A 16,392-nucleotide genomic window follows, 5' to 3' on the forward strand; every position below is an offset into this window, starting at 1 on the left:
CTTGATTGTTGGTGTGATGTTAACCTTGGAGTTAATCTATGCTGATTTGGGTGCTGATTGCTGGTAGAGAGATGCTTGGGTCCTTGTGTTGAATAATAGTCTCTTTTGCATGGCCTATAGATGTTATTAATGTCTATGTGACTAGCCGGGCTATCAACATAATAATTTTAATTGGGGTGTTTTAAATTTTTGGGGTTTTAATCCGGCCAAATTTATTTAATTATCTTAATTTTTAATCATTGTTGTGTCTTGTGTTTTTAAATTGGCTGTACACCGCCCTGAGTCCTTCGGGAGAAGGGCGGTATAGAAATAAAATTATTTATTTATTTATTTATTTATTTATTTATTTATTTATTTATTTATTTATTTATTTATTTATTTATTTATTTTATTGATGGCTGATTTGTCAGAGTGTCAAGATTCTAGAAATTCCCTGGCATTGTTGGACTTGGCTTGGTCTAGAATGGACACATTTTCCCTATTGAAACTATGGTTAAAACTGTCTATATATGCTGTGAAGAATTTTCATCATGTCTTATGACTGCTAGTTGGGTGTTCGTGGATGTGTTCGGACACTGATAGATAAGCCACTAGGACAGGGGTTGGCAACCTTAAACACTCAAAGAGCCACAAAGGTCCTAACTAGAAGCCCCCCATTCAATTCTGGAGCTGACCGGAAGTCCGGTTCCCCCACTATAGAGTCTCTTCCTAGCACGGTGTCCTTTTTCCTCTGCCGACTGGAAGTCCGGTTCCCCCACCATAGAGTCTCCTCCTAGCATGGCATCCTTTTTCCTCTACCTGTCCTAACCAAAAGCCCTATCAATTGTGGAGCCGAACAGTGACAAGGAGCCGCAGCAGAGGGATGAAAGAGCCACATGCGGCTCCAGAGCCACGGGTTGCTGACCCCTGCACTAGGATATAAACTGACAGCAAACTGCACACTCCTTACTAGCACTGATGATTTTCCTGCTTTGGGTAATGAAACGTCTGCAAGAAAACAAGCAAGCTCGGAGAGCACCAAGGACCTCTTTTGCTTCCTTGGCTCAACTAATTTGTTGGGATTTGTCATCATGATAAACGGCTCCAGCTCAAACATCCAGAATTCTTTCTGAGACAAAGAAGGATTGGAATGGAAGCTGCCACGTTTTTCATGTAATTCAAACCAATTCTCACTGTAAAAGAATTTTTGTTAGAAAGAGGGGAAATCACCACCACAATTTGTACTTGGCCAGAACATAGTGAAAATAGTATGAATGTATCAGCATGTGTGTTTAAATGTAAAACAGATCAGCAGCAGCAGCTGAAAAAAGTAACTCTTGGCCATAAAACTGAAAAATCCCTCAAATGAATGCAATATTAGCGGCTTGAAAAGTGAAAGTTCCCTTGAACTGAGCTTGGAAAGATATATAAAGTCTTCTTGACAACAATATGGACATTGCTTTCCTTTGATTTCCTTTAGGATGTTTTCAACTTCTTGTTTAGCCCTTGGATAGGACACCACCAGGATATTCCAAGGGTGCAAGCTACACTGGGAAGTTGAAAAACATCCTAAAAGAAAGCAAAGCAAAATATCTTCCATATAGTTATAGTAAAAAAAACTCCTGTCAAGCGCCAAGGAAATCAGGAGATCCAGGCAATTCAAATGGGTATCAAGATTTATTGTAAACTTAAGCTCTCTACAAGAATCTGAACTACTAACAGCCAAAGCAATTTGGCGATCGATAAGGAATTCATGGTGGATTGTACATAGATCTTTTGTAGGCTTGTAAGGACTCATAACTGATGACGCATTTGATCCCTTCCTCGGGCTCAACCTAGTCATCTCCTACAACTCCACTGAATGCTACTACCAGGTTCTACCTGCTTGATTTTTTGAGGCCAGACACGCCCAGCTAGATGATACAACTTTGCTGGATGAACACTCTATAGGCCTGCATCTCCCACACCCTGCTTTGCAATACAAAGTAAGAATTCTTTCATTTCTTAGTCACATTTTTTTGGTCCTTTTCAAAACACTTAGCTGATGACACAGACCATTTATCCACGAAAGCATTTGCCGTGATGTATTTGTCACCCATTAAGTAAAAAGATCCCAGTGGAAGTGGAAAATGAGCCTGAAAGCCAATCAAAATAGGCTCTTGCTAGAATTTGGATGGGGACTATCTAGAGTTCCAGGATTGTTGTTAAACTTCTGAGGACTTCCAGAAGTTTCAAACTTGCATTTCCCAACCTTGCAGTGAGATTTTTCACAAATTTAATAAATAATAAAATAAAATAAACCTGATACTTTCTGTAGCTCCCAATGCTTTGTTGCCCCAAAGGAGTCACAACTTTGCACAACTTTTCAGCATGCAACAAGACACCTACTCAGACTGACAAAACCAGATGGGATGAAAGTTGTGCTGGCAGAGGGTTAATAGCATTAAAAGAATACAGTGAAGAGAACAAGGCCAACTGTTTCCTTGTTCTCTACATTCTAATTATTTATTACTCACTTTGTTGGGTTGTAAAATCAATGTGCAGAACCCATGACATCAGTGTTCTGCTTCAGTTTTATAACTTTAAGTGAGTTGTGGGTAATCTTTTAGTGGCCTGGATATCTTTTGATAGGTCCTAAAGCTGCAGTTGATGGGACACTGAGAAAAGTGGCTGAGACCAGAGGTGGTATTCAGCAGGTTCTGACCAGTTCTGGAGAACCGGTAGCGGAAATTTTGAGTAGTTCGGAGAACCGGTAAATACCACCTCTGACTGGCCCCGCCCCCATCTATTCTCTGCCTCCCAAGTCCCAGCTGATCGGGAGGAAATGGGGATTTTGCAGTATCCTTCCCCTGGAATAGAGAGGGAATGGAGATTTTACAATATCTTTCCCCTGGAGTGGGAAGGGAATGGGAATTTTACAGTATCCTTCCCCTGGAGTGGGGAGGAATGGAGATTTTATAGTATCCTTCCCCTGGAGTGGGGAGGAATGGAGATTTTACAGTATCCTTCCCCTGGAGTGGGGAGGAATGGAGATTTTACAGTATCCTTCCCCTGGAGTGGGGAGGAATGGAGATTTTACAGTATCCTTCTCCTGCCACGCCCACCAAGCCATGCCACGCCCACCAAGCCACGCCCACAGAACCGGTAGTAAATTTTTTTGAAACCCACCACTGGCTGAGACCCTCTCACATCAGAGGAGACATATTTTAAATACTACACTACTTTGGGGAGGGATGGGACTGTTTTCTTAATTTTAAGAACAACATTGAACATACTTTATTTTTTAAACTTCAGCTTTCAGGTGTCCTCTGCTTCAAAACAGGCAGGAAAATGAACCAAAAATGGAAACAATCTTTAAAGGGTCTCTCAGAAATACAAAAATGGATTTCAGGGAATCCTGTGCCTAACAGTATCTTAAGATAATAATTTTCATGTAAATGTGAGACTCCGCTTTCTACTACAGATCACAGATGCAACTGTGGAAGACATGCATGGATAAAAGGGGCCATTGAAATTATTTTCCTTCTCTTCTATGCTCTAATACAGATAAGTCCTTGACTTACAACCATTCATTTAATGACTGTTCAAAGTTAAACCAGCACTGAAAAAAAGTATTTTTTTCATACTTTTTTCAAAATTTTCATACTTAATGACCGTTGCAGCATCCCCATGGTCATATGATCAAGATTTGGATGCTTGCCAACTGGCATGTATTTATGAATGTTGCAGTATCCCAGAGTTATAAGATCATCTTTTGCCACCCTCTGACAAGCAAAGTTAATGGGGAAGCTAGATTCACTTAACAACCATGTCACTTACTTAATAACTGCAGTGATTCACTTAACAACTGTGGCAAGAAAAGTTGTAAAATGGGGCAAAATTCACTTAACAACGGTCTTGCTTAGCAATGGAAGCTTTGGGCTCAAGTGTGGTCATAAGTCAAGGAATACTTCTAATGTCCTCACTTCACTATAAATAACCCAAATGAAACGGGGTAAAATGTTTTGACATACTTGCGGGAAAATGATGATCTTTTGTTTCCGGAACCAGCAGACATGTGAACTTCAGGAGCTGAAATGCTTCCTGTACTACTCGATGAACTAAAATCAGCTTCGCTTCCTGAAAAAGGAAAAGGGAGGAATAAATTTTGATGGAAATTCTAACTCAAAAGATTAATGTACGACATACAAGCCTCACTATGAATCACCACCATCATCCTGCCTGCCTTGAGACTTTCCCATCCTGCAATTTTGCAAAACTGGAAGGGCAGATCCCATTTTCAGATATTTTAACATTTCCCCAGGAATAAAGAACCGAGATAAAAATAGCTCTTCTACAAATTAAATGATTAAGCAAACAAATAAAATAAGTGGTTTCTTTTTCATTGTTATGAGCCGTCCTGAGAATATTTTTGTTTGAAGAGAAATTTATTGTAATAATAATAATAAAAAGAACATTTTAATTCATTTCTTGAACTTGAAAGCTATTTGTTTGCTTGGGTTCCTTTTGTTTAGCAGGAATAATGGAATCACTTGACATGTTAATGCACCTTGTGCTTTATAATAGCTGTTTCCATAAAAAAATCCAAAGTGTTCCTAACCTGAAAAAAGACTTCTTTTTAGATATTGAAAAGTTGCCAGCTGGGAGAAAAATCATGCTTGGCAATAGATCTTTCTTTTCTGTATGGCCCCCAACTCTATTGGCTATACAGTTTCATTTCTGGAATGAACATTTTCCCAAGGAACTCTGGATCTAAGCCCAAAGCTGCAATCAAACTTAAATTTATATTGTGTTTTCTGCTATGGTTGATTAAGTTTTCCTTTGCCCAGTGTCTTGTATTGTTTTTTTCTATCGCTTTTATATATTTCAGGTTTTACGGACTTTAGCCGCCTATTCAATCTGATTAAGATGGCTTGGAGCAGGGGTGAAATCCAGCAGGTTCTGACAGGTTCTGGAGAACCGGTAGTGGAAATTCTGAGCAGTTCGGAGCAACGGCAAATACCACCTCTGGCTGGCCCCAGAGTGGGGTGGGAATGGAGATTTTGCAGTATCCTTCCCCTGGATTGGGGTGGGGATGGAGATTTTGCAGTATACTTCCCCTGGAGTGGGATGGGAATGGATATTTTTGCAGTATCCTTCCCTGCCATGCCCACCAAGCCACACCCACCAAGCCTCACCCACAGAACTGGTAGTAAAAAAAAAATTGGATTTCACCACTGGGTTGGAGCCATATAAATTCCCATAATAAATAATTAAATATCTACTTGATTTAGGAAGGGCAGCCAGTGGCATACCATCCACTTCCAGCTATCTAAAATCACACTCCCCAAATTCAGAGGTAAAACATTAACTTTAAAGTGGTACATATTTTTTTTAGATTTTTTAAAAGAAAGGATAGTATATAGGCACACCAAATCTCCATTGTGTTTACCATTAACTTTTTTTAAAAAACCCAAACAGGCACATGTTCTTCCTCTATTAATGTCAGTGCATCTCTGATTCTTTTTTCAGATGAACCTATACCACATAACCTTGACTTCATAGTATAGTCTTAAAAGTGTTTATTTGGAAGACTGCTCTTCTGTATTAAATTAAATGGAATGGAGCAGGTGTGTCAAATTCAAGGCCCACAGGCCAGATTTGCCAAACGGCCCATCCGAGCTCCGTTTTCACTGGCAGAGGCAACGCAGGCCGGTCCCTTGCTGTTTCCATGGCGGCCCCACGGGCCAGATCTAAGCACCCCACGGGCCGGATTCGGAGCCGCCATGGAAACAGCAAAGGACCGGCCTGCATTGCCTCTGCCAGTGAAAACGGAGCTCGGATGGGCCATATGTGGCCCTCCTGGGCTTGTTTTCACTAGCAAAGGGTTGAAGAAGGCCATCACAGCCAGAAACGGAGCTGAGGAGCCTGTTTTTGCTGGCAGAGCACTCGGGCCACCACAGGTGCCCCCGGTACGAGTGATGTCGAGCTGGCCACGCCCCCTGTCTCTCCCCCCAGGTCAAACACAACCCTGATGCGGCCCTCAATGAAATCAAGTTTGACACCCCTGGAATGGAGCCAGTGGCATGTTATTCCGGCTGCAGCTAATATCTCAATCTCTTCAGTGGACTACCATGAATAAGAAGATTCCTGATAGTAATAGAACATAGAATAATAGGGTTAGATCTCCCCTCTAATGAGCTTCCTGTAGAGTGTAGACAAAGGATCAGGGAGAATTGACTCATAGAACATAGAATAATAGCGTTAGAAGGGAGCTTGGAGGTCTTCTATTCCAACCCCTTGCCCATGGCAGGAGATCCTAATGGCTCTTCAATCTCTTTTTAAAAGCCTCCAGTGATGGAGCACCCACTTCTGGAGGCAAACCATTCCATTGATGAATTGTTCTAACTGTCAGGAAATTTATCTTTAGTTCTAGGTTGGATCTCTCCTTGGTAAGTTTCCATCCATTACTTCTTGTTCTATCCGCTAGTGCTTTGGAGAATAAGTTGACCCCCTCTTCTCTAGATAGCCTGTCAAGTACTGGAAGACTGCTATTATGTCACCCCTACTCAGTGGTGGGTTCCTCCCAGTTCCTCCCGGTTCCGCCGAGCCGGTAGCGGTGACGATATGATGTCACCGAACTGGTTCTCCCCCCACCTCCTCCTGTTATTCTTACCTTTTATTTGGCCCCACCCCAAATCTATTGCTGCCTCCTGAGTCCCAGCTAAGAGCTAGAGGGAAAAAAACTGTTTAAACTCTTGCCGCGGGGCTTCAAAGGGCCGCCCTACAGCTGATCAGTGTTAAAAGAAAACAAATGAGTAGACCGGTGTCTGCAAAAATAAATGGATAGACCAGTGCCTGCAAAAATACATGAGTAGACCAATGCCTGCAAAAATAAATGGGTAGACCAGTGCCTGCAAAAATAAATGGGTAGATCTGACAGCTCTGCAAGGAGTTAAAAGCCTGGTAGACCAGTACCTCTGCTAAATCCTAAATAATTGTCACATGACCATCAAGCCACGCCCACAAAATAAGCCACGCCAACAGAACCGATAGTAAAAGAATTTAGAACTCACCCCTGCCCCTACTCCTTCTCTTTGTTAGACTAGACATACCTCATTTCTTCTAACATAATATTATTATTCAACTTAACTATCATATTATTGCTCTTTGGATGAAGAAACTTATCTGCTGTGAGAATGCCATGTGATAAAATATTAATTTTGATTTACTGAATTAACTAACTGGTAGGGGTTAACTACTGAAAAGAATAAATCAGAGTTAAAATATCCCAGCAAAGGGTACAAATACAGACAGAGAGACTTCTATATGTACAGGATTTATACTGTAATGACTTGGAAAAATATTATAGTGTGTGATGACATGGGAAAAATGTTCAGTAATGCAGAAGAAGAACAAGAAAAGTAAACAAGCAGGCTTGAAGTTATGCTCTGGGTCAACCTTTTGGATATTTTAGAATAAACAACAGATTATGTAAAGTGTTTATAGGTCCAGTTTCATATTTATGTTGGCTCAAAGTTTTCCTAGATTGTTAAAGAGGAAAAGACGTCCTAAAATACTATGTTTTTCCCCATGAATCACAAAGCTTTCAATTTGAACTAGGAAAAAAAAATGTAACAGAGGGGTTGGGCAGAATAATTTTTTCTTAATAATAAATACAGATAATTCTCACTGTTATGACCACAATGGAGCCTAACATTTCTGTTGCTAAGTGAAACATTTGTTAAGTGAGTTTTGCCCCACTATATGACTATTTTTTTCCACAGTTGTTCAGTGAATCACTGCAGCTGGTTAAGTTAGAAACACGGTTGTTAAGTGAAACTAGTTTCCCCATTGACTCTGCTTGTCAGAAGGTCGCAAAAGGTGATCACATGATCCCGGGACAACTGCAACCGTCATAAGTATGAGTCAGTTGCTAAGTATCTGAATTGTGATCATGTGACCATGGGGATGCTGCAATGGACATAAATGTGAAAAAGGTCATAAGTCACTTTTTTTTTGGTGATGTAACTTTGAACGGTCACTAAATGAATTGTTGCAAGTCAAGGACTACCTGTAAAGCATAGCAAGCAGCTCTGTGGCAGCTTTATCTATCTCACCTTTTCCTGTTGTCTCAAGGTTTCAGAAACACTCTTATATCAATTTATTTTCTACGTGCATAGCTGCACCCTTTCCTCTGCATGCCCTCTTCTCAGTTTTAACACCCCTCTTACTTTAACTTCCTAGTAGTTTTATGATGCCACCAGAACAGAATATGGGGATTGATTTTTGTCTTTGTAATAATCACACTGAGGCCAAAAAGACCAGGGAACTTTCACCATCAAAATCTCTCATCATTTCTGCGCCCGATTTCCAGAGGTAGCTTCTTCAAAAAATACAAAGACGAGACCTTACACAGAAGATAATTTAAACAACGTTGGCCTCTTTTGCTTACATTTGGGATTGTGTATTTACTCAAGGTTTCCAGAATAGCTGGGGGGGGGGGCAAACTCTTCACAAAAAGAAAAGCCTGTGAGATTCTCTCGTAAAGGGATGTGTAATTTATGTATTCCGTGGAACATAGTTTTATCCTGGTGTCTCCATGGAGACAGATCACTTAGTAACCCCTCACATCAGAGTAACTGGTAAGCAAACCTACCCAGTACCATAGCAACCGACTCTACTAAAAAGTAGCCTATCAGCAATGGAGTATTCTCATGAGTAGCAGTTGCATCCCATTATTATGCTCTGCAGGCTAGCTTCATCAAAAAGTCCACATTCCCTTTGACGAAGGTGCTAGAGAAGACAAGGGATAGAACAAGTCAAAAGAACCCAGACCAATAGGAAAAGGCTGCCTGTTAGGAGCAAATTAATCTATTTTATTTGTTCTCTGTGCAACTGGTGATTAGTGGCTGCAGCAATGTGCTGGAAGAAATACAAGTAAAATAAGGGTTTTTAAAAAACCATCTATAATGTATATCAAGCTGTGATGTTTATTTGGCCCTCTGAAGGTCTTGAATTCCCTAGATTTAAGGGCATGTCTACTGAAAGGGTAAAAAATACTTGTAATTCCAATATAGAGACTGTTATCAATTCTGCCCTGCCTATTTAACTTATATGCAGAGCACATCATGAGAAAAACAGGGCTAGATGAATCAAAAGTTGGCATTAAGATTGCCGGGAGAAATATCAACAACCTCAGATATGCAGATGATGGCAGAAAGTGAAGAGGAACTAAAGAGCCTCTTGATGCAGGTGAAGAAGGAGAGTGCAAAAGTTGGCTTGAAACTCAACATTAAGAAAACTAAGATCATGGCATCTGTCCCTCTCAATTCCTGGCAAATAGATGGGGAAGAAATGGAGGTAGTGACAGATTTTATTTTCCTGGGCTCCAAGATCACCGCAGATGGGGACTGCAGCCAAGAAATTAAAAAATGCTTGCTCCTGGGGTGGAAAGCTATGGCAAATCTAGACAGCATACTAAAAAGCAGAGACATCAACCTGCCAACAAAAGTGTGTATAGTCAAAGCCATGGTTTTCCCAGTTGCAATGTATGGCTGTGAAAGTAGGACCATTAGAAAGGCTGAGCGCTGAAGAATTGAAGCCTTTGAACTATGGTGCTGGAGAAGACTCCTGCGAGTCCCTTGGACTACAAGGCGATCAAACCAGTCAGTCCTAGACATCATCCCTGACTGCTCTTTAGAAGGCTAGTTCCTGAAGATGAAACTCAAAACACTTTGGCCACCTAATGAGAAGGAAGGACTCACTGGAGAAGAGCCTAATGTTGGGAAAGATGGAGGGCAAAGAAGAACGGGACGACAGAGAACGAGGTGGCTGGATGGAGTCACTGAAGCAGTAAGCGTGAGCTTAAACGGACTCCAGAGGATGGTAGAGGACAGGAAGACCTGGAGAAACATTGTCCATGGGATCGCGATGGGTCGGACACGACTTCGAAACTAACAACAACAATCAGTTCTGTCCTCCCTCTGCTTGTCAATCACCTACTTAGAAAAGGAGACAATGTAATGAGAAGCACAAAAAACAAACAAACAAAAAAACAACAACCCAATATCATAAGCCTAAAGACAGATATTTTAGAGCTGAATGTTCAACTGTTTTGGCTTAAAAGCTGCATTTGGCCTTTAAATGCAGTAAAGTTTATTTGCTTAGATGAAAGTTAAAATACAATTAAGATTACTATTCCTTAGTCAAGTATTAAATATATTTTCTCTTTTAGCATTTTAAAAATTCTTATCTGGCAGCACTGTTTGGAAGTCTCTTGAGGAAACCCCACAGCTTTAGGGCACTGCAGGTCCTGAGGTTTCTGTAGGCCACGCCTCAAGGAATATGTGTACAAAATAATGACCGAATTATTTCCTTGCTATAAGCTTTTGAACAAAAGGCAAAAGGAGGGGGCAAGAATAGCAACCCACAAAAAGGAAAAAAAAGAAGAAAGGACATTAATTTAATGAGATATCATAAACAAATACAGGTGGTCCTTGTTTAAGGACTACTTGTTCAGTGAGTATTCAAACTTGCAACTACACTGAAAGAGTGATAGTTACGACCAGCCACCACAGTCATCTCAGCAACCCACGATCACATGATCAAAATTTGAGACTTTCCACAAGCAAAATCACTGGGGAAACTGGCAGGAAACCAGAAGTAGTGAACATGTGAGAAAAATCTCAAAAGAAGCAATGGCCAACCCTTCCTTTTTTTTTTTTTTTTTTTTTGGCACAGGGCTTATAAGTACAGTGTTTCTCAACCTTGAAAACTTTAAGATATGTGGATGTCAATCCTCAAAATTTCCCAGCCAGCCATGCTGTATTCTGGGGGGTTGAAATCCACATGTGGGGAATTCTGGAGGGTTGAAGTCCACATATCTTAAAGTTGCTAATGTTGAGAAACACTGCTATAGTATGTCAGCTCCACTCCCTGCCTGAGCTAGAAAGTCTCCAGGGAGGAGAGAAGAACTGGCAGGCTGTGCAGTCTGTGCTAGACAAAGGAAGTGGTTTATGACCAGTGGTGAAATCCAAATATTTTTACTACTGGTTTTGTGGGCATGGCTTGGTGGGTGTGGTGTGGCTTGGTGGGCGTGGTGTAGCTTGGTAGGCGTGGCTTTGTGGGCATGGCAGGGGAAGGATACTGCAAATCTCCATTCCTTCCCCACTCCTGGGGGGAGGGTATTGCAAAATCTCCATTCCCATCCCACTCTGGGGACAGCCGGAGGTGGTATTTGCCGGTTCTCTGAACTACTCAAAATTTCTGCTACCGGTTCTCCGAATTGCTCAAAATTTCCGCTACCGGTTCTCCAGAACCTGTCAGAACCTGCTGGATTTCACCCCTGCTTATGACCCTCTCTGCCAGCTTCTCTGTTGATATTCTGAGGAAAGATTGCAAATGGCAGACACATGATTTCACAGGGCCTGGCAACTCATTGCAAGTACAAGAGGGTTTCCAAAAGCCCAGATTCCAATCACAGGCCTGTGTGAGCACTACAATAATTTTGAGCATTGGTCGTAAATCCTTTCATTCAGCACCATCATAATTTCTAAGGGTTTCTGAATGAATGGTCATAAATTGAGGACTACCTGAAAAAGAAATAGTGGCAAGAGCCTCTCTAACCTTCACTGAATATACAGCGAACAGTGAAAGAGAGCTGACCACCTCTCTGTATAATGTATAAATGTATAAATAATGTATAAATATTTGTTGGCTGGAAACGATCTAAAAGTTGACCCAAACTCTGTCAAGGACCTAGGAGTACTCACTTCAAAAGATCTAAGTCCTAGAGCTCACTGTAACACCATTGCAAAAAAGGCATTAAGAGTTGTCAATCTCATTTTACGAAGTTTTCTGTCTGGTAACGCTATACTTCAAACTAGGGCATATACAACCTTTGCCAGACCTATACTTGAATACTGTTCACCTGCCTGGAATCCTCACTGTATTTCAGACATCAATACATTAGAGAGGGTCCAGAGGCATTTTACTAGAAGAGTACTCAAATCTTCTGCTTGAAATAAAATTCTCTATACCACCAGGCTTGATATTTTAGGTCTGGATAGTCTCGAACTTCACCGTCTATGTTCCAACCTATGCTTAGTTCATAAGCTTATTTACCAAAAAGTCCTACCTGTAAATGAGTACTTTAATTTCAACCGTAATTACCCAAGGGCTATCAACAGATTCAAACTCAATGTAATTTGCTCTAATCTTGATTGTAGGAAATATGACTTTTGCAATAGAGGAGTAAATGTCTGGAACAATTTACTTTTTTTTTTTTTTTAATTTGATTTATATGCCGTCCTTCTCCGGAGACTCAGGGCAGCTTACAGTGCGTTAAGCAATAGCCTTCATCCTTTTGTACTTGATCCTGTTGTTAGTCTCTCTAATCCCCATATCTTTTACCTTAAACTGTCTACCGTGGACCTTTCATGTTTCTTAAGAGGTCCATAAGGGGGCGTGCATAAGCGCACCAGCGTGCCTACCGTCCCTGTCCTACTGTTCCCATTTATATGTAATCATTCTATGTGTTTATGGCTATGTTTTGCCTATTTATATCCTTTTATTTGTGCCAATTTTTTTCATGTGTCCATGTCTATGTCTATACTGTTACTTGTTTCCTTGTACTTGTTGATAAATAGATAGATGATAGATAGATAGATAGATTCCATGATCAAATTATTTTTACTGTCACAAAGTTTTTTTCCAACGTTTCATGAGAATTTGCCTCCCTGTATCTCAAACACATTACAGCTAGTCTTCGCTTAGTGATGGCTTGTTTAGAAACCATTTGCAGTTATGAATGGTGATGAAAAAATAACTTTGCAGTCAGTCCTTGCCTTTATATCCTTTGTTGAAGACAGACCATAAATATAGCAATAGCACTTAGACTTGTATAGTGCTTTACAGTATAGTGCTGTACAGCCCTCTCTAAATAGTATACAGAGTCAGCATATTGCCCCTAACAATCTGGGTCCTCATTTTACCGACCCTGGAAGGATGAGTCAACCCTGAGCCAGTCAAAATCGAACTCTTGGCTGTGAGCAGAGTTAGCCTGCAATACTGCATTCTACCCACTTAGCCACCACCGTGCTTATACATTCACAGTTTTACTTAAGGATTGCTTTGCTTAATGACCAAGTACCATATTTTTTGGAGTATAAGAAGCTCCAGACTATAAGACGCACCTACCTTTTTTGGGGAGAAAAACAAGAAAAAAAAACTGCCTCTGCCTCCCAGCAATTTGTCTCCTTGCAGCAAACAGCAAGTTTCATGTTCATTTTCAGCACAGTCTGATTAGCACAAGAAAAAAAAAATCTGCCTCTGCCTCCCACCAATTTGCCTCCTGCAGCAAACAGCCCGTTTCAGCTTCAGTACAGCCTGATTAGCACAAGCAGGTGATTGTTGGTTGGACCGGCCTCCCGAAGATCAGCTGTTTCAGGCTGCAGGGATTGCCATAGCCTATTGCCGCCTCCTTGCATCCCATTTTCCGGGGGGCAAGTGAGTGGGCGGGCTATATTCAGTATATAAGACGCACCCAAATTTTCACCCTCTTTTAGTGGGGGAAATAGTATGTCTTATAATCCGAAAAATACGGTAGCTGGTCTCAATTGTGGTCACTAAATGAGAGCCACCTGTATTCGAAACCTAGTGAATTGAATGAAATTTAGCTGCTTTATTTATATACTTCCGTGGAAGTAACTTTAACATCAATAACTTGAGCAGTGCCTTAAACATTGCCTTCTGTTTCCTTCCTGACATGGGCTTATACACTCCACAAAGCTGGAATCAGTGATAGAAAAATATGGATAAGAGATCTGGATTTTATTTTATTCTATATGTGATTATTCAAAACAGTTAACTGAAAAATAAGTAGACATGAAAATGGGTGAACATTTCTCGATAACAGCTTAACCAGGAAATGAAAGCTATCTTTGAAATCTTCAATTAAGAATGAACAATGCAGGATTTTAGTAGGTGTGCTGCAAAGCTATTATCCCCAAACAGTCAATTATTCCCCATGACAAGCCCTCTATTCAACTGAGCACATTCTGTATTTAAGCAACAAATATTATTCGTACCAGCTTGCTGATCTCTGCAGCTGAGAACAAAAAGCAGCAATTCAAGCACAATTTTTAAAATGTCAATTTCTGCAATTTTTTTTGCAGAATATTTTCCCAAGAATAGAATGGGATGCTCTTGAATAAGTATCAAGTCTATCATAGCATCCTATAGACTGTAAACTCTTTCTGCAAATAAATGATCACAATTCTAACTTTAAAAGGTGCCATGATTGTTTAATCGGTCTAAAAGTGGTTAATAGTCTTTCACATTCAGAGGCACATTCGGTTTCAGTTCATATGAAACTTCCAGTCTGCAGCTGTATTTGCTAGTATCTTAACAAAACATTTTGGATTGGTTGGATTCACCAACCAATCCAAAACCCACATCTCATCAATTTCAACAGATCTACCCCAGGAATGACTAAATATGGCTTTAATCAGGTCAAAAGACTATGATGTTATGAAATTAAACTCATTGGGAATTACTGCAGAAAAAACGATTACTACCAACCTGCTTTCCATTGAGGACCTGTATATTGCATAGCCAAAAAGAGGGCTGGGAAAATATTTACTTCGGGTAATCCAGTATCTTACAGACCCCTCACATCCTGGACATAAACTGTTTCAACTCCTACCCTCAAAACAATGCTATAGAGCACTTCACACCAGAACCACTAGACGCAAGAACAGTTTTTCCCTGAACGCCATCACTCTGCTAAACAAATAATTCCCTCAACTCTGTCAAACTATTCACTAAGTCTGCACTACTATTAATCTTCTCATCGTTCCTATCACCCATCTCCTCCCACTAATGACTGTATGACTGTAACCTTGTTGCTGGTATCCTTAAGATTTATATTGACTGTTTCCCTATGACTATCATTAAGTGTTTACCTTATGATTCTTAACGAATGTATCTTTTCTTTTATGTACACTGAGAGCGTATGCACCAAGACAAATTCCTTGTCCAATCACATTTGGCCAATAAAGAATTCAATTCTGTTCTGTTCTGTTCTGTTCTGTTCTGTTCTGTTCTGTTCTGTTCTGTTCTGTTCTATTCTATTCTATTCTATTCTATTCTATTCTATTCTATTCTATTCTATTCTATTCTATTCTGAAGATATACACAGAATTGTGCTGCAAATGATAAAGTGGTCGGATAATTACTTAATACATATGCATTGCACAGTATTGTGTTTTTCCCACTAGTTTTGTCATCAGAGATCTTCTGATGTTAATTTATAGTGAAGACATTTGTCTGAATTCTGTCTGACAATTCATAGGGTTCACCTCATCAGAAACTATCCATATTAATCAGTTGAGTTCAGACACTCACCCAATGAAACAAAAAGTGTGTTTACTGCTTGCAAAAAAGCAACAAGAGTGCTACATGTATTGCAGGTGGGAGGATATCTTATAGAACAGTCAGAATGATACTTCATCCATGTCCCATGTCCTTTTTTGAGGAATACAGGATATGGACTGTCTGTAGGACCTCTCAAGATGTTTGGACTGGATAGCCAGAATTAACCTCTGTAAGGCAGTGCCTGATGTAACCTGGTAGCATTCCATTATGGATCTTAATGATCAGCATTCCAAATTTCACCCAGAAGCTTGTGATAACCTCAAAGTTGGTTTTATCCGATATTGGTTGGATTTCATCAGTTTATCTGGCCACTATTCTGGACCATTTGTAGTTGTCAAATAATCTTCAAAGGATATTGACATGGAGCACATGAGTCTAAATACCTGGAGACTGAGTTATGAATTACAGACACCAAGGCTGTAATCTGGGTTCAGGTAGGGTGGCCTAGCAGCTAAAGTTGAGCAAAGATCCCTTGACCATCACTTTCTTTTGCTGTTGTGATACCAAGAGGTATTATATATTAAGGTAACGGTTCCCCTCACACATGTGCTAGTCGTTCCTGACTCTAGGGGGCAGTGCTCATCTCTGTTTCAAAGCCGAAGAGCCAGCACTGTCCAAAGATGTCTCCATGGTCATGTGGCCGGCATAACTAAACGCCAAAGGTGCACAGAATGCTGTTACCTTCCCACCAAAGGTGGTCCCTATTTCTCTACTTGCATTTTTTACGTACTTTCGAACGGCTAGGTTGGCAAAAGCTGGGACAAGTAACAGGAGCTCACCCTGTTACGCAGCACTATGGATTCGAACCACTGAATTGCTGACCTTTCGATTGACAAGCTCAGCATCTTAGTTGCTGAACCACCTCCTCTCTTTATATATTACCACCCCCATAAATGCCATAAAAAGCCTGAAGTGGTGTAGGAGAGTTGTTAGAATCTAGATGAGATGAAAGAAGCTCAAACTAAATCTTACCAAGGCCAGTTTGTTTTTTTATCA

General features: G+C 40.5%; 1 protein-coding gene across 2 annotated transcripts in view; it reads right to left on the bottom strand.

Annotated features, from left to right (window-relative positions):
* SYBU (syntabulin) overlaps positions 1-16,392 on the bottom strand; it is a 62,873-nt gene that overhangs the window by 9,149 nt on the left and 37,332 nt on the right. For both annotated transcript variants that reach the window (XM_034422191.2, XM_034422192.2), the window contains one exon: positions 3,993-4,098. In XM_034422191.2, the coding sequence (XP_034278082.2) occupies positions 3,993-4,098 (106 nt within the window). The remainder of the gene's footprint in view (positions 1-3,992; positions 4,099-16,392) is intronic.

Source organism: Pantherophis guttatus, chromosome 3, assembly GCF_059756535.1.
Source record: "Pantherophis guttatus breed Tessera chromosome 3, ASM5975653v1, whole genome shotgun sequence".
Lineage (NCBI taxonomy): Eukaryota > Metazoa > Chordata > Lepidosauria > Squamata > Colubridae > Pantherophis > Pantherophis guttatus.